General features: G+C 39.1%; 2 protein-coding genes across 2 annotated transcripts; both read right to left on the bottom strand.

Moving 5' to 3' along the window:
- Window positions 1–967: 967 nt before the first annotated feature.
- On the bottom strand, window positions 968–13,162 carry LOC116722141 (protein lifeguard 3). Its single transcript, XM_032566319.1, has 12 exons — window positions 12,985–13,162; window positions 7,789–8,106; window positions 6,653–6,720; window positions 4,643–4,707; window positions 4,513–4,566; window positions 4,374–4,424; window positions 4,250–4,289; window positions 2,830–2,867; window positions 2,668–2,755; window positions 2,477–2,572; window positions 2,321–2,374; window positions 968–2,225 (listed from the first exon to the last, which is right to left on the bottom strand). The coding sequence occupies exons 2-12, from the start codon at window positions 8,099–8,101 to the stop codon at window positions 2,076–2,078; spliced, it is 1,017 nt and encodes a 338-aa protein (XP_032422210.1). The 5' UTR covers window positions 8,102–8,106; window positions 12,985–13,162; the 3' UTR covers window positions 968–2,075.
- A 1,797-nt stretch (window positions 13,163–14,959) lies between these two features.
- LOC116721891 (caspase-8-like) lies at window positions 14,960–26,691 on the bottom strand. Its single transcript, XM_032565920.1, has 16 exons — window positions 26,464–26,691; window positions 25,676–25,808; window positions 25,404–25,579; window positions 24,507–24,612; window positions 23,741–23,888; window positions 22,681–22,739; window positions 22,470–22,584; window positions 22,203–22,330; window positions 21,124–21,479; window positions 20,048–20,177; window positions 19,697–19,841; window positions 18,260–18,318; window positions 18,049–18,163; window positions 17,791–17,918; window positions 16,101–16,456; window positions 14,960–15,143 (listed from the first exon to the last, which is right to left on the bottom strand). Exons 2-16 carry the CDS (start codon window positions 25,781–25,783, stop codon window positions 15,008–15,010), a joined length of 2,265 nt encoding a protein of 754 aa, XP_032421811.1. The 5' UTR covers window positions 25,784–25,808; window positions 26,464–26,691; the 3' UTR covers window positions 14,960–15,007.
- Window positions 26,692–26,960: the final 269 nt, after the last annotated feature.

The following is a 26,960-nucleotide window of genomic DNA, read 5'->3' as shown; positions in this document are numbered from 1 at the left end:
TTCTTTCAAATATTTTAGATATCCACAATGGGAGAGTCTGCAAATAAGCATTTTTTTTGTTGTAAATTTAGAGTAACACTCCACAAAAAAATCTGCAAATACTGAAGTAGGTGGGGATCCATCGTGATCCAGAATTAAAGTGTGTCAATCACAGCTGAAACAGATTCATAAAGTACAAGTAAATGTGTTTGAAAAAGGAATTTAATTTAAAACCTGCAAATAAAGAAAAAAAGGGCAGAAAATGATGCCTTTTGTGATGTCACCAGATTCACCCGAGCACGAAAGCGTTTGCTTTTATCGCAAAGGTTTTCATCTCAACGAAGCAACATTTTACAACACAACCAATACGAAAATTTACCCCGACATGTAGATTTACAGTCGACAAACTATTATCTAAAAGTTTGATTTGATCTGCCTTGTAGCTTTAAAGAAACAAGTGGCGGACAGGAAGTAGGTCATTGTACAGAAATGGTCGTTTCTGGTGAATTTGACAATCTCTGGCTTGACCAAAAACATCTCCCGTCTCCCCCAGGATGATCGGCCTCCCCGCGGGGATCATCGGCTTCTTTCTGGCCAAGAGACAAGTGGACAAAAACCGCCTGAAGCAGCTGAAGGTCAGACAGAGGATGAAACGATCCAACGAGGGCGAATACGACGGGAGCCGATATCGCCAGCACGCCAAGCTGGACCGGTGACGCGTAAACCCCGTCACGCCCCGGGAGACACGAGGACTAATGCCTAAAGCCGCGTGGAGAAAAACAGATTTATACATGAAAAAGCTACATGTAAACAATAAGCGCTACCTGGTGTAAACAAAAGGAAACCGTTTATTTCATACGAAAATGCAAACACGTTATCTTCAGGAATGATGTGTGTTTACGCCAACCATGTGGTCTTTACATGCTGAGTGTTTGACGCTGTAGCTTTAATAAAAGGACTGCGTGCTGCTCTGGCCCGGAGCAGCAGCTGGGTGCGGTCGGGTAAATCAGGAGTGTTTTTTTTTTTTTTTCTTCAGCTGAAACATTTCACCGGTTCAACTCCACCCTGCTGGCTCAGACTGCTTCTGATCTGACTGAGTCACAACAGGGCAACATCTTACATAATGAAGTAGTTTTAGGAAAAAGATTTTTTTTGCCATGGATACAGGTGATATTGCTGATAGTGGCACATTCAGGTTAGTAAGTTGTTGCAAAGAAAAAAAAAAAAAAGACAGCAGCTATCTACAGTGAATCTCAAGCAAACACACCCCTGTTAAAATGTTATTGTGACAGAAAAATATGAGCTGATGATTTTTTTTCGAGGTGGTTTTTCTTCCACCTCTCATGCGACACACCCTGTGAGCCTCAACTGGAAAACAAAATGCCTAATAAGGAAACTCCAACTTAATGCTGGATAGATGAGTAATAATTAAACGTTTCCAAACAAATCGACTATAACTTATCCAAGACGTGAATATTGTTTACTCATAGAAACCCCAAAATATTAATACAATTCACCTAATTTGGGCCATCTTACGTTTTATATAACGAATGATGTTTGCAAAACATCCATTCATTAAAAAAAAAATAAAAAATTAATTGGGAGGCGCCCTCAAAAACTGTAGCCCTGGGCTAGTGCCTCTGTAAACGCATTATAAACTATCCCAGGATAGATCTAGAGAACACTGAAATATGATGGCAGTTCAGTTCTGTTTTGTAATTTTAAAATATTTTTATTTTGTTTTTTCAACTGAATTCTCCACACATGGCATAATAAAAAGGCAGAAAAAGTTTTAAATGGGTCTATAATGCTTCACTTGATATAAATGTGGAATTTAAATGGGTGTTTATCATCACTAGATGACGAGTGCATAATATAAATATGTATATTACAAGTATAAAAGTAGTTTTCGTTATCTCCATACATGGTAACAAAAATCTGATTGAGCCACTTGATTCTATCCCTGCATTGGTTCAATACCTTAATAAATTTTATGCTATGATTTTTTTTTTATCCCCCCCCAAAAAAATGTAAAAGTTGTAACAGAGAAAAAAAGCAACGTATTGCTTTCCAGCACCCATCCGGATCGCTCAGCCTCATTTGGTGAAGGATCCGATAATCTGCAGCAGGAACAGGAAGATCTGGACGATGTCGACGTAGAGGGACAGCGCGGCGAAGACGTACTCCTCCGGACTGATGGAGTACTTCCTGTTTCCTATCAGGAGCTGAGTGTGATATGCCAGGAACTACAAACACACACGCAGATGCATTAGCAGCAAAAGAGTAGAAAGGGAGGGAAGGAATTATTTAACAGAAGAAAAAAAAAAAAAAACACACTCACCAGAGTGAACACTATGGCGCCTATCGCCGCGTACAGCATGTGAAGCCAATAAATCTGCGCGACAAACGTCGGTTAGGAGATCCTGAAGCCCGCTAAGTTCTGCTTATGAAATCTTTTTTTTTTTTTTTTTTTACCCTGACGTTCGCTCAGACTCACATATTTGAAGGAAAGCACGATGGCTGTGATGATGCCGGTCACAAACATAACAATCCCGAGGACACAGAAGAGGCCCTGGCACTTTGTGAAATCCACCTGGACGGTGAAACCAGAAACCGGCCGGTTAAAAATGTGTTCCTGAACCAGCGTCGTAAAAGCAGAAACACACACACACACACGCACACACACACCTTTGTCTGGAAACAGAAGACTGTGACAGCGATGCACACAACAGCAGTGATCCCGAGAGCCAGAAACACAGCTTTTGTGTTGTAGTAACTACAACCGGAAAGAAACTGGATTAGTACTCAGGATAAAAACAGGCTTCAACTGTTTGTTTTTTTTCTCCATACCTCGAGATGGTTCCAGTCATGTAAGACAGAGCCAGAGTCTGAGACCGGGGGAAAAAAATAAAAGCATGAGTAACAATGTATGGCAAAGTTTTTATGAACTCCAAAGAAACTAACCGATCATAAAACTAAAACATCATTTTGATTTGTAAAAGAAAACACTTGCTCCTTATGTTCACATTTTGTCACTTTACAACAACCTTCAACTTAGTTTATTAAGATTTTTTCTACTTTTCAACAAACGCAAAGTTGTACATAGCTGTGAAGTGGAAGAGAAGCTCAAGACAGTTTCGACTTTTTTTTATTTTTTGAAGATATAATCTGAATGCGTTGTGTGTTTAGTGTATTGCTGCTCTGTTTTGAACATCTAGACATTGAAACCTTCGGCTGTTCTTTCCAGAAACTCAGCAGGTTTGAATCTGAACAGCATTTTTTTCCAAGTGTTCTGAAATTGTGGTTTGGATTCACCATAGTTTCTGAACTCCGGCTCAAAATAATAAAGAACTTACAGCTTTAAATATAAATTTAATAACAAATGCTGGTTTTATCTGCGTTTTTTTTTTAGTTTTTTTTACATGTAATAAGTTGATTTCCCATGTCAAAGCGATTCTAAAAATACAAGTAGTGCTATTTTTAGATCAATTTTTTTCTTTTTACCCTAAACTGGACACTTTGTGCTTTCCCCCCGATTTTCCACAAATTCCCACATCATCCTCTGAAAACACACAGGAAATTGGATTCTTTAAAAACGACATCAAATTTCCTGAAGCAGACATTTACAAAAATTCTACCTTTTTATTTATTGCTTTAAAAGGTCGTGCAACATTTGCGTCTCTAAACGAGTGTTGCTTCGCTGTGTGGAGGGCAAATATGGCATTCAGATTGCCTTCACAGCCATGAACATGTTTTATTCCACTTCACAAACAATAATGTGCAACTTTGTGTTGTTCTATTACACTAAATTCTAAAAAAAAAACAAAAAAACACCAAACCCATTCATCCATATGCAAAGCACAGACATGGGAGAAAAGAAAGGAGAAAATTTGACCACGACTTGATAACTCGTGGGAACGACTTGTTTAATTCATGACCACGACTTAATTATAACAAGTCGTGGTGACGAGCTGTTGTTTTTTTTTTTTATTCTCTCGTCGCCAGACGATCTCCGTAGTGAAGTGACAAAATGTGAAAAAGCTGGTTGAGCAGATAAAACAGAGATAACGAAGTAACAGCACTCAAACTGTCAGCAGGGAGGCTGCTGCTGAGTCACGGCTAAACCTCTAGCATGAAGGCTACGCTGATTGGAAGAACCTGGACACTTTTAAGTAGAGCGCTCCAACGGTTGAATCTAAGAATAAACTCTAGGTCAGTCCAGGAAGCCGCGTCCTGTTTCGGATGACAAACTGTGAGAACGTAAACTCACAAAGATCAGCAGCAGAATGACGTTCCATGGGAACTTCCTCCTGAAGGAGGAAAGCATAAACAGGGCGGCTTTAGTACTTAGTGGTGATTATTTGCACAAATGTTTGTTTTCCTATAAAACTCACCGTGGGCCTTTACAGCAAACCAACACAATGTGGGTGATGAAATACACAGCGCTTTAAATTAAACAAAGACTATAATTAATATTCACCTGTCTTCCAACATATTGCTTTAAGGCATATCAAAATAAAGAGGAAGGCTTACTATGACGCCCAGTACACAGCCTGGTTTTTCCGTACAAAATCTCGGACCGGTGAACTGCGGGGAAACGGAGGCGGTTAGCAACAGGCGACGCTCCGACGGCGACGAACAAGAACTGCGACGGCGTACTCACACGAAGGTGAATATGGCAACGATGGCTGTGGTGACGAGGAGCTGGGAGGCCAGGATCATGTAAACCTGAAACACACAGAGGGAAGCCGTTCTACTGCAGGCTGGAGGAGGAGCCCATCAGAAGAGGTCACGATTTGTTTTACAGGGAAAAAAACAAAAAAAAAGGAAACGAAGTAAAAGTTTGCGTGAAAATGATTCGCAAGTTGTAAGTTGTGAGGAAAAAAATATATATTGGGAGGGATGTACAATGATGTTCATCTGACAACATGGAAAACGCCACTTAGCGTCATCCATAAAGAAATATGAATAATATAACGTCCTGTTAACGGTTTGCTGATGCACTTACAGCACTTAGTGTACGATACTCTAACTCAGTGCCTATAGTATGACCACTGTTCATCAGCCTTTCATGTTATTATTTTCAGTTTTGACATGAAACGCTACAGAAGAAGAATCCAGAAGAAAGAAAAGTTGACAACTTTAGGGTTTCTCCTGGTGTAACTGAAGGGTCACCAGGCTTCAGGCTAAGCATTGTTTATTCTAGATTTTTTTATGTACAGTACAGACCAAAAGGTTGGACACACCTTTTAATTCAATGAGTTTCCTTTATTTTCATGGCTATTGACATTGTAGATTCACACTGAAGGCATCAAAACTATGAATAACACATGTGCACTAAATATGCACTAAACAAAAAAGTGTAAAACAACTGAAAATAGCCCTTATATTCTAGTTTCTTCAAAGTAGCAACCTTTTGCTGTGATTACTGCTTTGCACACACTCTGCATTTTCTTGATGAGCTTCAAGAGGTCGAAACCTGAAATGGTTTTCACTTCACAGGTGTGCCCTGTCAGGTTAATAAGTGGGATTTCTTGCCTTATAAATAGTCATGAAAATAAAGAAAACCCATTGAATTAGAAGGTGTGTCCAAACTTTTGGTCTGTACTGTACATAAACCCGTAACAGTGATACCAAAGACAAGTTAAAGAGTCTCTTTGGTGAAAGGGTGTTTTTTTTATTATTATTATTCACACAAACTCAATAACCCAGACTTTCATTAGGATGAAACAACTACAGTACAAAAAAAATCCTATTTATTTTAATTGGATTTATTTTATGTTTGCCTTTTTTTGAGACTTTATAGTTGGTGTTTGGGTATTGTTAATAATGTCTTCCAAAAACCCATAATCCCCTGGTCGTATTTTCAAATTTCCTGTCAGCTTTAAACTATTTTAAACTCATGACATGGCCTAGCGTCCCTAACACTGGGCTTAGCTCGTTTTAGTCTTATAACAACAACAACAAAAAAAGCTCACTGTATTTTTTAATAGGGGCCACATATCTTATCTAAAAATCTAACTTAAATAAATCTAATTAGAATACTGGAGTAGACGTAGAAGCAGCAGCTCTTAATTTGCTTTAGACATTAATTTGCTTTAGACATTAATTTGCTTTAGACATACGTCTAGGCGCAGGAAGCTGCTCCTAGACGTAATTCAACAGAAAGAAAAGTTTTCACATCATCAGGAAGTCCAACAAAACAAGACTCACTCGCAGCAAGGAAAGCTTAAAGAGAGATCAACAGGCGACAGGATTTTTTATTTCTTCTATACTCATTCTTGATTGAAACAGAAAAAAAAAAAAAAATCTAAAAAAAAAAACCCCATAAAATTTGTGTCACTGCTGGACTTTCTTGCTTCCCTCCAATGCAATATCATCTTATAAATGAGCCAAGTTTCCAGGCCTCCCGTCATGTGGGTTTATGCCAAAGGGAGTATAAAGGGAAATAAAACCCCTCATAAATAAATGCACTCCATTTAAAACAAGCGTCTGATAAAGCTAGATTTACATGGGACTGAAAGAGAAGCAAAGTATCTGTTATTATTTCGTCTAGAGCTGGAGAGCAGCTGTGTTGAAAACGCTGCGCCCACAAAACAGCATGTTTGCGAAAACCAGAAACAGCTGTGGCTCATCAGAGAGCCAGGCCTGGCCTTCCTCACCCACTCTTTACCTTTCTGATGAAGGCATGCCGAATGCTCATGTCGTCCCAGTTGCTGCCGCTCGCCGCGAACTCCTCGTCTGTTTTATTCATGAAAAGAAGAAGAAATAAAAAGAAAAATAAGGCCACTAAAATCAGAGGTGAAGGAAATGCATTCGGATCAGATGCCAACAAAACATGCGATGCGGCTGAATACAGCGCAATTCAAGAGAAAGGTTTAGAAGAGAAAGGTTTCCAGCTTGACACATGGAAAGCGATGTCGATTCCTCTCTGTCTGTTTCCTATGGGACGTCTACAATGTCCTCCAGCCAAAGTCTGATGACATATTAGGGCCATTGCAGATAGAAAAGAAAAAGTGCAAATTTCCACAAAAAAAAAAAAATCTGAATTTTTCTAGAACAAGGAGATTTCTGAGTTTGAAAGTCTTTTGAATCTCAGAAATTTTCTAGAAAAAAAACACATGCAAGTATAAAAATTTTAGACTTTCGGAAATTTTGAAACTCAGAAATCTCCGTGTTTTGTTTTTTTTTTTACAGAAAATTCCTGAGATCAATCTCACAATTTCTGAGTTTTTCTAGAAAATGTCAGATTTTCTTTTTTTGCCAGAAATTTACTCTTTTTTTTCTATCTACAATATCCCTAACATGCCATCGGAGCCAAGTGACCAATGACATTCGTGCATCTGAAATTTTGTTTGGCGGTTGCTATTCGACACGAGAAAGTCGAAAAATGTTGACCTATTTGTGGCCGTCGTTTCCCGTGAGGTGGGTTTCAACTCGAGTGGCAATCGCTTTCTGTTCCCTGTCAAGACCGTTACCAATGATAGACACAAAAAGCTAGCTAGCCTGTTAGCAACGGTAGATTAGCAGGTAGTTAGCTCAAGTCACAGATTGCGATGAAGTTATGTGCGTGCAACTCAAAACTTTAAAGTCCTGGGGGGGAAAAAAATACATTTACAAGAATATATGAATATATAACACCTGTGATTAAAATTCTATTTTGTTTTATAAATTTAAGACATTTTAAGACTTTAAAGGACACTGTTTCAACAATGTTGCTGCTTTGTGTTGTTGATAAAAATGTGAACAATTTCAAAGAAGTAAATGCTTTGCATGTTCTGCTGGACAGTAAAATAAATGGCCCCTTACCTGAGCTCAGGACTCCTGATGGGATGGTGGGGGGCATGACTGGAGGCATTGGTGGTGGGGCGGGGTAGCCCGATCCCGGAGGTCCTGCAGGTTGCGGCTGTCCTGGGTACGGAGCGGCAGGATACCCCGTTGGTTGGCCCGGGAAGAGAGGGGCATTTGGGCCGCTTGGATAGGGAGCGAAAGGCTGACCCGGCTGAGGACCGCCATAGGAGGGGAAGCCATAAGAAGGTGGAGGCGGGTAGCCCCCACCCTGAGGTGGGTACATCGGACCATGGGAGTTGTCGTACCCTGGAGGGTAGTCTGACCTGGACATGACGCCTGTAGAAGTGGAATCAAAGAATCCTCATTGTAGTTTTTTTGCTATTTTTTTTAAACAGAAAATAAATAAATAAGTTCTCGGAAAATTGTGACTTTCTTCTGATAATATCCTCATAATATTCTGGTAATATCATGACTATTCTTGTGATTTAAAAAAAAAAAAAAAAGTCTTAGCCTGGCTGTAATATTCAGTCATAGAGTTGACCCGAATTCAAAGTCCAAATGAACAGAAGCTGTAAAACACGCTTGCCAAACAAGATGGCGGTCCTGCTGACATCACTCTGAAATATGAAAACCCAAAAAGTGCGTTTAAAATTTTTTTTAAAAATTCCAAAATACTAAATCTTCAAAAAAACTAAAATTCCACAAAATCATTAAAACCAATTTATCGTCCAGTTCTAGACCTGCGTGATAATATGAAAATATGGTATTGCAATGATAATGTTGATAGTGATTAACCCACATTTAGCACACTGCTCTCTTCCTTTACCATGATCACAGCATCTCCCACCCCTCTTCCTCTCATAGATCAGGAGGGGGGGGCTCACATATACATACAGCAACTGAAAATAGCTAGCCGAGCTTCAGCGACTCTTTATATATAGAAACGTTCCTTTCTGGCTGACGTTCATGTGTAACTAGAAGCAGACTCTGTGCGTTACGTCACGCTTTGGCCCTCTCTTCTCTGTCTTTAGAGGAAAGCACAACAAAGTCGGGCCTTAACGGGAAAACTTGTAACCCATCAGCCATTCCCAGCGGTGGATTCCCCCCCATGAGACCCTGCTACATTATTATTCTAATACACTCGGGTATGACCTTTGCTTTTCCCTACTGACAAAATTAATCATGGAAATCCAAATATTTCAATATAAACAACGGATAAAAAACAGAGTCCAACTATAACCCGGCTGTGTGCGACTGTGTGTGTGTAAATATTTTATTTAACACTTCCAACACGCTGGGCAACATCCTAATGGATGTGGATTCGAATAAGCATGTGGTTAATTAAAAACACATGGACCTCCAGTAAATCTCCTAAAAAAAAGGAGGAACATTTCTTTTTGCAAAGCCTGAAATATCATTTAAACAAGCAGAGCCACCGTATTAAAAAGAACAGATTAGTGGGTGGTTTTCCTATTTACATGTTGGCGTCTAAATGCAGCATGGTTTTGTTTTTAACAGGGCTTTTAGGGGGAAAACACACACACACACACACGCCTGTCGTGAGGTCACATAGTGCGCTGCCAGGCAACCACCGGACACAAAACAGTCGCTGGAACTGGAAAAGCGCGGTCACAGAACAAGCTGCGGAGCCGGAGCCGATGATCTCCTTGTTGGAATCGGACGGAGAGGAGCGTCAGGTTTCGCTTCTAGACGTGTCTGAGCAGCAGGGCGGAGCTTCGAGCTTGTTGCAAACCATGTCTGTCAGTTTTTCATGAGGCTTTTCTGTTTGCTTGTTTGTTGGTGGTGGTGTTTTTTTTAAAAATAAAAGCACCACGATAAGCCGAAGTCATGCGGTTCTGAGTCATGGTGACTCGGGAACAAGCGAATGTGCAACATTTAATAGAAAACTCTCCTACTTCCCGTACAATAAAATCCATTTTCTCAATTTGATTAAATATCATTTAAAAAAAAAAAGATCAGCCATGTTTCCTAAGATTATTAAAATATCCATTCAAAACAATAATCTTTAAAGCTACTGTAATACAATGCCGCATGCAAATGATGATTCGGGTGAGGAATTGTTGCTAAAACTGTGTTTACATGTAAGAAAATGTACAAAAATAACTTTCTAATCAACTACAAGAAGGCTGGATTATGATTGTTCTCATTACACGTTTGTCTACAGACTCAGATAGAGTTCCTTGGAGATATATTCCAGTAAAATATCCAGGAAAGGTGGCAGAGAGAAGCGGGTGCTTCTACCTACACTTTTGTTGGTCTACACTGTGTTCCTGCCATTGACAGGAACTTCAATATTGCTCAGCTATTTCTGTACTAGTTTTGTCTTTGTTTTTTATTTCAGCATTTTGTGTTTTTTCCTATTTCTTACATGTGCATGGAAAGATTGAAAATGACCAAAATTAATAAATAAATCTGATCTTTTCGTTAACTGGAAGTTGGCAATTTGGATTGGCAAAATGTCATCTCAATAGTATACTTACTAATTTAACAGCTATAGAGAGTTAAAGTTGTTTTTCATGAGTGAAGTTTGGTCATATTTAAAATACTAATGAAGAGGGTTTTTTTCTATAACCTGAATTTACATTTCATGTCAAACTAATTGGTGTCAAATTTGAGATAAAAAAAAAGTGTTTCTATCAAAGACATATCTCTATGTTTACGTTTTAAGCTCATTATGCATTTTGTGTTTTAGATAATTGTCAGAAAAAGGTTATTTCTGTGTCGCAAACACTCCCCTGCTCTGTTGGATGTTGCTCTGTAAATTCAGTCAACGAAAATGTCTGATGAAAGCTTAATTAGAGATGTGATGCACATGACAATAGATCATTGGTATTGCTGATCAATAAACATGGATCACTCGCTACGTCTCTATGACAAATGTGTGCAGAAATGTGCCAATATCCCGCAAATGTAGAGAAGAAAAAAATATTTCACAACTGAGGGGTTTCCCTTAAGAAACTCAAATTAAATCATATGTAAATAAGTTTGTTCACCTAATAAATCATTAAAAAAAATATGCCACATCCTGGTCCTCAGACTACTTCCTGTCGTCTACTTCATCTTAGTGGTTTGTGCCGGTGACAACATCTGGATGTTGATCATGTGACTTGTGTGGAGTGAAGAAAAAAAAAAAAAAAAGTGTTTCCGTTGCAGTTTTGTGAAATTGCGCAATTATATGGTCAATGGAAATGCAGCTACTGTGTTGTCTGGGACTGCAGATTGGTGAAACTAGACTGGAGCGTCTTTTCTCTTGTAGAGGAAGATTGATGCCCATGAAGCTGCAATGTACATAACTGAGGATTAAACTGATGAGGACGACGCTATAGTTTCCCCATTGGAAGTTTAGTTTAGTTCTTATAGTGTTGGACTCCTTATTATATTAGCAGAGGGAAATCCGGCATAATAAATACCACCAGCTATGAAAAGATTCGGGTAGCATGTAGCTACATATGGCTGAGTGGGGGGAAAAAACAACAACTTTTAGGAGTAATCTTATTTTTACTTGAGTAAACTTTCTGGATACTCTACCCCACTGTGAGTAACTTCACTGAATAAAGAACAAGCTTGTTTCAAAGAAGAAAAAAAAATCAATAAAATCACCAGATAGACACACACCTGCAGTTTTTGTTGAAGTCCCATATTGAAAGAAATTAGTTTGGAAAAATGCTTCTTATGTCTGGCTTTATGATTTTGTAATCATGTTATTTATCTAAATTATCAGTTTGGCCTTTAAAAAAACCAAGATTTCTACATAATTGCATATTTTGGTCTCTTCGACGGTGTAATTTTAAAACATTAAATGACTGATGTATTGGTCAGTTTCTCCGTACTCGGGTAAAAGACTGTTTTACCCGAGTAATTTCTTGGACGGCTACTTTTTACTTTTACTTGAGTAAAAACAAGTGGAAGTAGTTCTTCTCTTATTTGTGTACAGTTTTTGGGTACTCTACCCACCTCTGTGTCCTTCATGGAGTTAACTAACTATGTTTCCTTTATTTTCTTGTTTTTAAGCCAGTCACAGGTGGATTTGTTGGTATCTTTTGAGTGATTGTCCTGCTGTATAACCCAAATACACAGTTTAGGGTCAGAAACTGATGAATGGACGTTCACCTTCAGGATTATATAAATAGATGCTGTATTCTCCCCCAACTCAGGACTTGTGGTTCCTTAGTTGTCACAGGTTCTTTTGTGAATCCCTGGATGAGTTATCACTGTGCTCTCAGAATAACACTGCAAGGTGAGCGAGGCCAAAGATATTCAGCACTGCTCCATGTTTTGATGATAATGGCTCTGTAACCCTTTCCAGCCTGACAAATGTAAATTTCATTCAGCCTGTTTAACACTGTCTGCTTATATATATATATTTTATCCTAGAGATTAGGTAAGGGTAACGATCAGGACTGGGTGCAGCTAGAGAAACCATACTCATCTTTCGAAATACTGTTTTTAATCTCAGATAATTCATGGTTTAACATAGTGGGTGGTTACCTTTTTCAAAGTGAGGTTTAGAGTTGTTGCTTTTTTTTTTTAATTGATGTAAATTATTTGAAAACTGCATGTTGTATTTACTCAGCTTACATTTGTTTGCTAATAATGCTTTCAGAAATGAAGATATTCTGCTCAGGTGTTGTCTAATCTAAGACTGAGATCAGCATACAGGTTCAGAGTCGTGATGTCATGACTTGCTGTGGCTCTTTAGGAAACCAGCCCTATTGTTTTCACAAAAACCAGTTCTATGCCCAGCTATGAGTCCAAACGTGAACCAGAAACAAAAAGGTGCGTCCCGTGTCAGGGGGGAAAACGTTGAAAACGAAGAAGGTGGAAAACAGACGAGATTCACACAAATAGCGAAATGAAGCTGTTAAATCTACCAAATAAACAATTTCACCTATTTCACAACGGGTTCAGGAAAGGAGACTAAACAGCTGCTGTCGAAAGTCTTAAGTGACTTTATTTTGACTGAACCGCGGGACAAAAACATGGCTGATAAAGTTTGAGTCGCAAGGCTCGAGCGTCCTCCTCCACCCTGATTCCGAGACGAACCCGAACAAACGAGCCGTTCAGGTGAATCACCGAGGCGCTGTCCGCTCACAAAACTCACCGACACCATAATATCAAAATTTGCCTCCACCGTGAATGTGCAGCCCTATGCGGCCCCATCAGCTGCCATGGAGACTATGAGGTTCAACTTACCAAATTATGAAGCGTCCAGCTGCTTCTTGTATTCCCACAGTTATCTCCCTCGAGGTGGTCACTTCCGGTCCCGTCACAGCAAAGACTGGTCGCTTTTAAGTCCTCGAGACTGAAGCAGTCGGGCCGACGCGTAGCAGCTGCAGCGACAAAGGTTTTCCACGAACTGTGGAGAGAGGACGGCTGCTGGGTGGAGTCCGGAGGAATCTGTGAAACACACCCAACACACACCCGCAGAGGGAGCAGCAGGGCCTCATGTTCGGCCCAGGGTCAGCTGCATTAACATTAGCAGGGTTGGTTCAGAGCAGCCCACCCTGGTTTATTCCTTCTTTGACCTCCGGCAGCAGTAACAATATTCTTGACTCTGATTTTTCTACTTTACGCTTCGATCTGAGCCATTTTAAGTATAAACCTGTGAACCTATTATTACTCTAATGTTTATCCCATGTTGTACTTAGGCTTAAAATCCATCAAATACAACTTAAGGCTTCTGGATATGGGGTAATATGACTCATCACCACCCATGGTATACTTCCACTAGGGGGCGGCACAACCACTCCCCAAACAGGCTCTTATAATGCTACTGTAGCATTATAGGGTAAAGATACTGAAATCAGTATCTGATTTGCAGAATCCACATGGCACTTGATTCTATACATATACATAACATTGTTTACATTTGATCATCTGTAGCTTAAAAGGTTAAATTCTTGGACTGGCTTTTAACTCACTTTGGATTAAGACAAACATAATAAAAACATAATTTAAAGACCAGCCTGGGATCAATTGTTTGATCAGAAGGGGATTGAAAACACAGTTGTGATTTATGAAACTTTTACCCTGCTTGTGTCTTAACCTGCGCTGTATGTGGGAATATGACATGCTCGTTTCAGTTTCTTAAGCAAATGCAGTCGCAAAATCCAAGTGAGACGTCACAGTTGCCATGTCTACCATTTAAATACAGTTAATGTAAAGAGAAATGCATGTATTTCAGCAGTTTATGCATTGTTATTCTCACTGCTTAGCAACTGAGGTTTATATTCAAATTATTGGAACTGTGACATCAGAGTGTGACACCGTGACATCAGTGTGTGAGACTGTGACGTCACAGAGACGCTGTGACATCACAAAGACACTGTGACATCACAAAGACACTGTGACGTCACAGAGATACTGTGACATCACAAAGACACTGTGACATCACAAAGACACTGTGACGTCACAGAGATACTGTGACATCACAGAGACACTGTGACGTCACAGAGACACTGTGACGTCACAGAGACGCTGTGACATCACAAAGACGCTGTGACATCACAAAGACACTGTGACATCACAGAGACACTGTGACATCACAGAGACACTGTGACATCGCACTCTGATGTCAGTTTCGCACTCTCATGTCAGTGTGACAGCGTGACATCAGACATTACATTAGAGTGTGACACTGTGACATCACAGTGCCTCCTGTAAAGTCTTGGTTTCCCTCAGAATGCTGTGCAGCATGGAACAAAAAGTGAAATATCTCACTTTTGAATGGATGTGATCAAAACATTTTTTTATCTTTAACCTAAAATGCTAAACACATCACTTTTGATGAGTACATTCCTGAGACTCTGACATGTTCCACAAACTCTTTGTATCAAATCTTCTGCCCGTCGTCTGGCCTGTAGCAACACACCTGTATTAAAGAGTCCAAGATGGCCACACAAAGCAGCATTTTTAAGCAATGGAAGATCTTTTCCATTGCTACACTGTGTTCGATCAGTGACCAGCACTGCAGTTCTTCCATGAAAATGAAACAAGTAACACAGATAGACCTTTTTTCATTTTCTTATCGATTTATTTCATACATTTCAAAATATGTGATTCTATGACAACTTTTATGTTTGATTGACCAAAATGCAAAAATTCACCTATCAAACAGAACCATTCAAAAACTCAAAGACTCATATCCAGACACACTTGTAAACTAGAATCCAGCGCACATCAGATCATTTAATACGTAGGCACGGTTCCAGACAGTTCAAACAAATCTCAAGACGAGCCTCTTGGTGAGAGTGTATTTGGGCTCTGGCATCTGCCTACTAGGTATCAAACAATGGTTGTTGACCTTCCTGTTCACACGCGTTAAGACGGTGAGTATGTCGTCTCTCTTCGGGCTGTGAAGAAAACAAGAAAAAGAAAACAAATAAAAAAATGATGCAACCTGATTTGTACAAACTTAGCAACACAACACCAAAACACAGTAAAGAAGACCAAGGTTGCTCCAAACCAGGAAGACTGGAAACATTTTAAGGTTGATTTTTCTGGACTGGATTCTGGCTGGCTTCCTGCTTTCTTTGTGCTAACTGGCTAAAATGTTACAAGGGGTCACCAGCTATGTTCAGGGTCAGCAAACGGCAGGTCGGGTTCTGGCTGCCATTTTGTAAATTGATGTATAGCGTAAAACCTGTTATTTTACTTCGTCCCTGACATCTACAACTTTTGTTTAAGACATATGTTTTTATGTGTAAACTAATGGCTGACTTACAGACTGGTAGGTCACTAACAAACCGTTTCCAGGGGCCTACTTAAGGAGTGTTAGAAAACAATTTTTTAAGAGACGAAAAGAGATTGAACAGAAAATATTAACCAATACATACCAACATGTATTCATGCTAAAATTAGTTTGTTTGGTGTTTGTCATATTTACATAAATTTTAGACTCACCTGTAGCTTTAAGTGTTGTACATACATATATACTGTATTTTTATATATATATTTATATGTACTGTATACAGTATATACTGCCATTGTTGGATTTTAAGCAACTTAAGCCAGGTTGAAAAAAATTTTATTGTTTGTTTTTTATGGAGTAGTCTGTGGAAAAATTAAGAAAAAAGATATATATATACAGTATATATATATAAATATATATATATATATTTTTTTTTTTTCTTAATTCTACTTTTTACAGACTACTCCATAAAAAACAAACAATAAAATCACAACAAATGACAAATTCATCCTGGCTTAAGTTGCTTAAAATCCAACAATGATGGTAACACTCAAAAATCATACCGGGCCTTTGTGTGACCTGGAGCGAATACTTTGCCACAAAAAAAAAAACGTCTCACCTTTTAGCTGCATTTTCCAGCTCCTTGCAGAGTACCTGGATGTATATGGAGCCATCTTCTGTGTGCCGATAAGCTTTGCTGTAAGGCACTGTGGCCATGCCAATCAAAATGTCTCCATCCTTAGAAGGACAAGTTGCGTCCGAGTAGACAGAATTTAATGGCGTCTCTTTGGACGGCTCATCCTGGTTTGTCTTTTGAGGCACCTCTTGCTGACATGCCTGAATGAAGAAGAGCTTGGGCTTCCCAAACAAGGAGGAAACGTTCTTGAACGGCTCGAATATTTGTTCCAGTGTCACTTCCTTTTCATCGGTGCCAATGATGGTGCCTATTTCTCCTTGGGATAGCACACACACCACCTTACAGAGGATAAGAAAGAAGAGGGGGATGGGGGATGACTCCAAGGTGTATCATCTCCTAGTTTGATTTGGATTTAAATAAATTTAGCTTAAACGGCAACAACTAATCAAATAAACCTAGTGGATTTGAGATGGTAACATCCAGCTAACATCCAGCTTTGTCCCGTCTTCAGCTGGTCCAGAATGCGGCTGCTCGGCTCTTAACTGGATCGCGGAAGAGAGAACATGTTACCCCGATTTTATATTCTCTGCACTGGCTGCCGGTACATTTCAGAGTGCATTTTAAGATTCTTTTATTTGTATTTAAATCTTTAAATGGCCTTGCTCCCTCCTATCTCTCTGAGCTGCTACATATACATTGTCCTCCTCGAGCTCTTAGATCAGCGAGCCAAATGAACCTGGAGGTGCCGAGGACTTCCAGGAGGCAGAGAGGAGACAGGGCGTTTGCTGTTGCAGCTCCCAAACTTTGGAATTCTTTGCCTATGTTGGTAAAACAGGCCCCCTCTTTGGCAATTTTTAAATCTGCTCTTAAGACTTACCTTTTTCGGTTGGCCTTTGATTCAGTTTGAGATGCTGCTTTTCTGTATTTATATGGGTATGTTTATGTATTATATAGAGTGTTTTACGTCACTGCATTGTTGGTTTTTATGTGTTTTAATTTTGATTTTTATTTGTTTAATCTTGTGATTGTACAGCACTTTGGTCAGTGGTACTGTTTTAAAGTGCTATATAAATAAACTTGCCTTGCCTTGCCTTGCCTAACAAATCAGCAGCAATTGTGTGATCCTAGCAAGTCAAAATGGACCAAAAATATCTCAGGAATGTAATCTTGTTTAATACGAGGAATTAAAGCTGCAGTATGCAAATTTTATTTAAAAATAAAGAAGTTTTCTTTCTTTCCTTTTTTTTTTTTACATAATTGTTGAAACTGCCACTATGTCATTACAGTATGGTATGAGTCAGATAATCTGTGAAAAAATTGAACTCCTCTACCTTCTTAGTGTTGACTAGAAACAACCAATCCAAGTGAGCCAAGACCCTCCCCTTAGCTCTGATTGGTTGTTTTTGGTCTGCATGTTTCTTCAGGCAACAATAGTGGCTTAGGGAGGAGATGTAGGAAACCAACCTTTTCACAGATTATCAGTCTTGTAACGACATGGTGACAGTTTTAACAAATATGTATAAAACTTTTTGTTTTTTAAATAAAAGTTACATAATGGATATTAAAGGCAGTTCCAAAGAAGGTGGTCTAAAGTTAGCTGGTAAATGTGAGTGTATGTGATTTACACTATTAAAAATACATAAATAGAAAACTTTTTTTAAAAATCCCTTACCAAGGCATCCTCTTTAGAAAAGTCCCTCTCGCTCAGCTTCTTGAGCGTCTCTGTAATCTTGTCGGCTGTCAGGTCTTTGTGTATGTCCGGAACAAAGCCGAAGCGTTTGAACAGTTTGCTTAGATTTTCTGCGTCACATAGAAGACAAATCCAAATCAAAGCACATTTAGATTCACGACTGCAACAGGCCATTAAATGCAACTTAATATAAATAGGTGAATCAGGACCGAAAGTTATTTAAAAACTAGAAAAACCTACCGTTGTCCATTTTGCTTCCAAGACGTTTTTTGTATTTAGAGCCCATGAAGTCCTCGTTGCTGATGATCACACACAAGCCTCGAGGATTCTGTGTCAGACTGTAGAACTCGTCTATCTGCAGGACACAAGCACAGAGCCAGCTGAGACAAAGGCCCGAAATGAACGAACAAATGGCAGAAGAAGCAACTCGGATTGTCAAAAAGTCAATTACGTCTTCGGATGGCGCCGTCGCCTGTTGTGCACTACGATTGTTAACGCCTCCTTCTGGACCTGAAAGACAAACAGACATAAATTGTATTCATTTATTTTAAATACAGCAGCATAAACATATCTTTGTACTTTGGTCTTTCGCAATCAAGCACTCTGTTTTCCTGGACAGTTCCTTTAAGCTAAGTTTTAGTAGCTTAAATAAATGTTTAGTTTAGTTATTAGAATGGCTTTCACAAAATGATGCGTTTCCAAAGTAATGAAGGTTTTCCTGGTTTATGCACCAAATTGTCTACGCCAATATTGTGATTAAGTATAGCTGGATATGTTCAATTTCTTCAATGCCACGTAGGAAGTCCTAATTTGGCAATATGTTCCGGATTTGTTTTTACCCGTTACACTAAAAGTCTTCCTTGGATTGGGTCATCAAGTCACACGTGCTATCTCTGTCTTTGGCTCTCCTACCTGAGTTGAGTGACAGAGAATCAAAAAGTCAGAAGAACATGAAGAGAAATTTATTCCTTCTAAAATGATCAAATTGCCAATTAGCCTCTTACTTTGGTTAACTGATTTTTTCCCATCCGCAAAGTACAATACATTTGAATTTCAAGGGTGGCGCTTCTGGAAGGTTTCTCAAACAGCGCAGTGGAGCCTGCTTTAGAGGGCATTGAGGTTGTTCATCAGCAATTCGGATGCATTCAGAGTCAAGTTGGGAATCTCTTGAACCCTAAAGCCCTGGTGGCAGAAGAGAACTGTTACTTTACAGTAATGTAAAGAGAAATGCATGTATTTCAGCAGTTTATGCATTGTTATTCTCACTGCTTAGCAACTGAGGTTTATATTCAAATTATTGGAACTGTGACATCAGAGTGTGAGACTGTGACGTCACAGAGACGCTGTGACGTCACAGAGACACTGTGACATCACAAAGACACTGTGACATCACAGAGACACTGTGACATCATAAAGGCACTGTGACATCACAAAGGCACTGTGACATCACAAAGACACTGTGACATCACAGAGACACTGTGACATCATAAAGGCACTGTGACATCACAAAGGCACTGTGACATCACAAAGACACTGTGACATCACAGAGACACTGTGACATCACAGAGACACTGTGACATCGCCGTGTCGCACTCTGATGTCAGTTTCGCACTCTCATGTCAGTGTGACATCAGACATTACATTAGAGTGTGACACTGTGACATCACAGTGCCTCCTGTAAAGTCTTGGTTTCCCTCAGAATGCTGTGCAGCATGGAACAAAAAGTGAAATATCTCACTTTTGAATGGATGTGATCAAAACATTTTTTATCTTTAACCTAAAATGCTAAACACATCACTTTTGATGAGTACATTCCTGAGACTCTGACATGTTCCACAAACTCTTTGTATCAAATCTTCTGCCCGTCGTCTGGCCTGTAGCAACACACCTGTATTAAAGAGTCCAAGATGGCCACACAAAGCAGCATTTTTAAGCAATGGAAGATCTTTTCCATTGCTACACTGTGTTTGATCAGTGACCAGCACTGCAGTTCTTCTATGAGAATGAAACAAGTAACACAGATAGACCTTTTTTCATTTTCTTATCGATTTATTTCATACATTTCAAAATATGTGATTCTATGACAACTTTTATGTTTGATTGACCAAAATGCAAAAATTCACCTATCAAACAGAACCATTCAGAAACTCAAAGACTCATATCCAGACACACTTGTAAACTAGAATCCAGCGCACATCAGATCATTTAATACGTAGGCACGGTTCCAGACAGTTCAAACAAATCTCAAGACGAGCCTCTTGGTGAGAGTGTATTTGGGCTCTGGCATCTGCCTACTAGGTATCAAACAATGGTTGTTGACCTTCCTGTTCACACGCGTTAAGACGGTGAGTATGTCGTCTCTCTTCGGGCTGTGAAGAAAACAAGAAAAAGAAAACAAATAAAAAAATGATGCAACCTGATTTGTACAAACTTAGCAACACAACACCAAAACACAGTAAAGAAGACCAAGGTTGCTCCAAACCAGGAAGACTGGAAACATTTTAAGGTTGATTTTTCTGGACTGGATTCTGGCTGGCTTCCTGTTTTCTTTGTGCTAACTGGCTAAAATGTTACAAGGGGTCACCAGCTATGTTCAGGGTCAGCAAACGGCAGGTCGGGTTCTGGCCGCCATTTTGTAAATTGATGTATAGCGTAAAACCTGTTATTTTACTTCGTCCCTGACATCTACAACTTTTGTTTAAGACATATGTTTTTATGTGTAAACTAATGGCTGACTTACAGACTGGTAGGTCACTAACAAACCGTTTCCAGGGGCCTACTTAAGGAGTGTTAGAAAACAATTTTTTAAGAGACGAAAAGAGATTGAACAGAAAATATTAACCAATACATACCAACATGTATTCATGCTAAAATTAGTTTGTTTGGTGTTTGTCATATTTACATAAATTTTAGACTCACCTGTGGGTTTAAGTGTTGTACATACATATATACTGTATTTTTATATATATATATATATGTACTGTATACAGTATATACTGCCATTGTTGGATTTTAAGCAACTTAAGCCAGGTTGAAACAAATTTTATTGTTTGTTTTTTATGGAGTAGTCTGTGGAAAAATTAAGAAAAAAGATATATACATACAGTATATATATATATATATTTTTTTTTTTTTCTTAATTCTACTTTTTACAGACTACTCCATAAAAAACAAACAATAAAATCACAACAAATGACAAATTCATCCTGGCTTAAGTCGCTTAAAATCCAACAATGATGGTAACACTCAAAAATCATACCGGGCCTTTGTGTGAACTGGAGCGAATACTTTGCCACAAAAAAAAAAACGTCTCACCTTTTAGCTGCATTTTCCAGCTCCTTGCAGAGTACCTGGATGTATATGGAGCCATCTTCTGTGTGCCGATAAGCTTTGCTGTAAGGCACTGTGGCCATGCCAATCAAAATGTCTCCATCCTTAGAAGGACAAGTCGCGTCCGAGTAGACAGAATTTAATGGCGTCTCTTTGGACGGCTCATCCTGGTTTGTCTTTTGAGGCACCTCTTGCTGACATGCCTGAATGAAGAAGAGCTTGGGCTTCCCAAACAAGGAGGAAACGTTCTTGAACGGCTCGAATATTTGTTCCAGTGTCACTTCCTTTTCATCGGTGCCAATGATGGTGCCTATTTCTCCGTGGGATAGCACACACACCACCTTACAGAGGATAAGAAAGAAGAGGGGGATGGGGGATGACTCCAAGGTGTATCATCTCCTAGTTTGACTTGGATTTAGATAAATTTAGCTTAAACGGCAACAACTAATCATATAAACCTAGTGGATTTGAGATGGTAACATCCAGCTAACAAATCAGCAGCAATTGTGTGATCCTAGCAAGTCAAAATGGACCAAAAATATCTCAGGAACGTAATCTTGTTTAATACAAGGAATTAAAGCTGCAGTATGCACATTTTATTTAAAAATAAAGAAGTTTTCTTTCTTTCCTTTTTTTTTTTTTACATAATTGTTGAAACTGCCACTATGTCATTACAGTATGGTATGAGTCAGATAATCTGTGAAAAAATTGAACTCCTCTACCTTCTCAGTGCTGACTAGAAACAACCAATCCAAGTGAGCCAAGACCCTCCCCTTAGCTCTGATTGGTTGTTTTTGGTCTGCATGTTTCTTCAGGCAACAATAGTGGCTTAGGGAGGAGATGTAGGAAATCAACCTTTTCACAGATTATCAGTCTTGTAACGACATGGTGACAGTTTTAACAAATATGTATAAAACTTTTTTGTTTTTTAAATAAAAGTTACATAATGGACATTAAAGGCAGTTCCAAAGAAGGTGGTCTAAAGTTAGCTGGTAAATGCGAGTGTATGTGATTTACACTATTAAAAATACATAAATAGAAAACTTTTTTTAAAAATCCCTTACCAAGGCATCCTCTTTAGAAAAGTCCCTCTCGCTCAGCTTCTTGAGCGTCTCTGTAATCTTGTCGGCTGTCAGGTCTTTGTGTATGTCCGGAACAAAGCCGAAGCGTTTGAACAGCTTGCTTAGATTTTCTGCGTCACATAGAAGACAAATCCAAATCAAAGCACATTTAGATTCACGACTGCAACAGGCCATTAAATGCAACACATCAAACTTAATATAAATAGGTAAATCAGGACCGAAAGTTATTTAAAAACTAGAAAAACCTACCGTTGTCCATTTTGCTTCCAAGACGTTTTTTGTATTTAGAGCCCATGAAGTCCTCGTTGCTGATGATCACACACAAGCCTCGAGGATTCTGTGTCAGACTGTAGAACTCGTCTATCTGCAGGACACAAGCACAGAGCCAGCTGAGACAAAGGCCTGAAATGAACGAACAAATGGCAGAAGAAGCAACTCGGATTGTCAAAAAGTCAATTACGTCTTCGGATGGCGCCGTCGCCTGTTGTGCACTACGATTGTTAACGCCTCCTTCTGGACCTGAAAGACAAACAGACATAAATTGTATTCATTTATTTTAAATACAGCAGCATAAACATATCTTTGTACTTTGGTCTTTCGCAATCAAGCACTCTGTTTTCCTGGACAGTTCCTTGAAGCTAAGTTTTAGTAGCTTAAATAAATGTTTAGTTTAGTTATTAGAATGGCTTTCACAAAATGATGCGTTTCCAAAGTAATGAAGGTTTTCCTGGTTTTTGCACCAAATTGCCTACGCCAATATTGTGATTAAGTATAGCTGGATATGTTCAATTTCTTCAATGCCACAATTTCTTCAATGGAAACGTTGTAAGACTGTCGGTATGCCAGAGCTAAACGTTCCCCGGGGTCAAGGGGAGATGGATGCATTGGTCACGTTCGCGAAGGATCCAAATGACAGAATAAGGGACTATATTTCCAATTTTGCTGTGATAAATAACTCTGACAGGCTTGGACGTTCTGAAGCTCTTGGTTTCATCTGTTGCCACCTTGTTTTTTTTCCTCCTTTTGGCAAAACAGATCAAAATATAGCTGTAGGTTTTTCAATCGATTTCTTACGTAACTTTTGATAACTTTTAGATTCTGAATCAGCTTTACTTACCGAAGCTCTTTAAATGAATTCATACCCTTGCATTGATAAGTAGTCTGTACTACTAATCTACAGACTATAGATTTAGCTTATGTTTGGTCTCTTTTTAATCTTAATAAACAGTACCTAAATGTCAGCTGATTCATAATATATTTGATTTTTATCATTAAACTACTATTATTCTTATCATAATCTTTAAATGACATGTTCATTTGTTTCTTTTTTATAAATAATCCAGAAAAAAATTGTTAATATCCCCAGATTTCTCTTAAAATGAACATCTTACTGCACAGAAAGAGCGTATTTTCAGTATTTTCAAATTGTTTTTGAAAACCACACGGAGAGATTTAACATTAAAGCTAACAAAAGCTAACAATCTTCATCACAAAACTTGTGTCACAGTGCTCATGTTTACCTGCGGGAGGGAGCCTGTCTTTGTACCTTTTGACAATTTCTGCCAGCGGTTTATTCCCAATGTTGATCATGAGCTCGTGGAGTTTATCCACGTTGCTTTTAGAGATCACACCTGCCTTCTCCATTTCAGCAAACACGTTTAAAGCCGTCTGTAATGTTCAGAGAGAGGAAGGTTTTTTTTTGTTTTCTTTTACTTAAGATTTTCATAAATTTTATGAAAACTACAAAGCCCCGTCCACCACCACGCCTGTCACGACAGAACATTTAGCTGGACAATAAATCATCTTAGACGTTATTGCGATAAAAATATTGTTGCTTTGAGACCGTTCTCAAGTGTATAAATAACGCAAGGACACTTTCTATAAGGCCAGGCAGCTTTCAATTCTAATGACCATTTAACACTAGAGCTTTACATTTTAAATATCCAAAACGACTAAACAAAACATTAAATATAATGAACTGGGAAGTCTCTGTAAACAAAACAAAGTTCTTTAAAACAAGACTCAAAAAAGGGCTGGTTGAGACTTTACTTGTTCAGTTTTTGGTACAAAGAGAGAGAGAATAGAGACAAACCATAAATCATGCGATTCAAAATGATGGGAGCTCAAATTAATTTATCATCTGATTAATCGAATACCTGATTTATTGCTTATTGAGACAGGCCAACATACTGCTGAAGGACAAAGTAGTGATTCGAGGTAATTATTTGCTATTCTGAATGACGAGCGTGGCAAGCTGACGTTCAAAGTGTGTGGGTGTGTTCTCACGCTGCTCATGTCCAGGTGTCGTTTGGCGATCTGATCGTTGACCAGAAACTTCAACGTCTCCACCTTGTCGTCGGTCAAATCCTCGTGTATTTTATACAGCATCAACCTTGGGGTGAGAGCATACAAGTTCAAATAAAACAAGTCGAAACTTATTCAGCTGTGTCCGCTTTTCTTTCCCTTCTTTCTTGTGTCCTTCATTTTGTAGCTTTTTTCTTGACTTTAGTTCCCTCCATCCTCCCGTTATGTCCTCCTTTACTGTGCCTTTCCCATCTTTCTTGAATTTCCTTTCTTTGTGTCCGTTTTCTTCCTTCCTTGTGTAATTTTGCTGTTTTTCATAAGACTTATACTTCTTTTGTTGTCGTTGCACGACAATAAAATTGGCAACAAAATGTTGTCGCATGGCCACCGGGGCACACAGAAATATCACAGGTGTGCCTATAAATATAGAAATAAATATACGACTAACTTTATTGCTAAATATATGACTTAGCATCTTCAGACAGTCTCAGTGTTATTCCTCCTCCCTTCCTTCGTTTTGCCCTTCCTCATATTCATATTTTCTCCTTTTCTGGTTTCTTTCTCGTTCTTTCTTGTGTCATTTCTCCCTTTCCACCCTTTCTTGTGCCCTGGTTTTCTTTCAATCGTTCTGTCATTTTTCCTTCTACTTCCATTTCCCCTTCGTGTCTTTTCAAGACTTCATATTTAGCTTGTGTCAAAAGTACAAATATCTGCCACGGATGCAAGGCAAACGTTAGTGTTTTCAAATTTAAAATCAACGTAAAGGCCTGAGAACGTGGAAAAGTTCATTGTGGATGTGTGGGAAACCCTGAACCTCATATTCAAAGTAACAAGCCACGTACGACTTGATCAACGCTGCTACATCAGTGCTCTTGTTACCTGTATTCAGGCAGGTAAGCAGGAGAGGCGTCCGTTTCCTCCCTTTCTCTGCCGTCGCTCTGAAGCAGGTTGAGGAGATCTACTCGGCGGGTGGTGCTGAACAGCTCGGCGAGGAATGCACTGTTCAAGAAACCTTTCTCCTCCAGTTTCACGAACAAGTCCCTTGCACACTTGATCTGCGGGATGAAGAGCGAGAAAAGAAAAACACACAAATAGATGCTGAGGAGAGAAACTTCAGACACACCTGAGAACTAAAAACATGTGCCGCTGACCTCCTCAAGTTGCTTTCTGTTGATGACGTCGCTGCACAGGAAGCACAGCTCGGCCACCTCTCCAGCGTCCAGGTCCTCGTCAATCCGGGACAGCAGCAGCCTGTCCATTGTCCTGTCCTTAAAGCTAGAGCCGCTTCGGATAAAGATTACAAAAGAAATTTAAAAAAAAAACGTAATCAGAGAATATCTGTAAAAAGGTCCCAACAGGATAAGTTTCTTTCTTTTCCATCAGAGTGATAAACTCCAGAAAGTGAGAACTCTACTGACTCCCCTCTTCTGTGATGAACTCATTTTGGATTTTCTTTTTGTAACTTCTGACTTGAACTAAATCTTTGGTATGCTCCTAGAGAAATTCCGTGGAAATACAGCACAGTGAAACTGGGAAGAAAAAAACAGGAGTACTTCCGCATTGAAACTATTGACTCATAATAGACAGAGGCTGTTATGGATTTTTGATTATTTTGGTGCTACTGTTAGTGTGTCTGTAAGTAAAAGTCATAGTTCATGACTGATCAAAAAGTAATTTGCTAATTTAAATCAATAAAACATTTTTTGTTTTACATTAATGTTACACATACAACAATCCAGCTTACGTCGTAATGTCATCACTGACACAAATAGACTTTAAATTGTTCTTACTAAAAAAAGAAACTATTTCAACGACCGAAAACTTTTTCACACCGCGCTGGGTATCATTGCCTCTCATTACCTAATTTTTTTTAAAACTTTGTCACCCCAGGAGAGCTACGGTGGCGAAGTTTGAAACCAACGAAGTCTAATATACTCACTGAAGCCGACGGCTGACAAGGCTGTCAAGTAAAAGCGTCAAAAAGAAGAAAAGTGTCTTCAGAAGTTGATAACTTGGTGGAGTGGGGATTTCTACCCGAAACAAAAACACAAAGTACCAAACTGGGTGGCGGTCATTAAAGCAGCTCCTCGCTGAGTGAAGCGGGTTTGTTTCACTTTCAGAGGAAGTGAGCGAAATGCTTTGACTGAGCAGAACGTCATGATCGTTCAACTCTGCGATTCCTGCCGCGCTTTCTTCAAATTACGTGACGTTTTCGTTCTTTCTTTTCTCTCTCTTTGATTTATTTTTTTATTTTTTTAAGAAAATTAGTCTACGACAACTTAGTTTAGAGTGTTTGGTAAACGTTCTTAATATTCACCGAAACACTCCGGGCTTTTAATGATGAAGGTACGCTCTGCGTTTCCTGTTTTAGCGTTGCGAAACCAGAAGGTCAGAAGACGTAGAAACGTCCAGAAAGTACGTCAAGGTCGCCGCCAT

Source organism: Xiphophorus hellerii, chromosome 6 (genome assembly GCF_003331165.1).
Source record: "Xiphophorus hellerii strain 12219 chromosome 6, Xiphophorus_hellerii-4.1, whole genome shotgun sequence".
NCBI lineage: Eukaryota > Metazoa > Chordata > Actinopteri > Cyprinodontiformes > Poeciliidae > Xiphophorus > Xiphophorus hellerii.
This window is presented reverse-complemented; position numbering and strand designations above follow the sequence as displayed.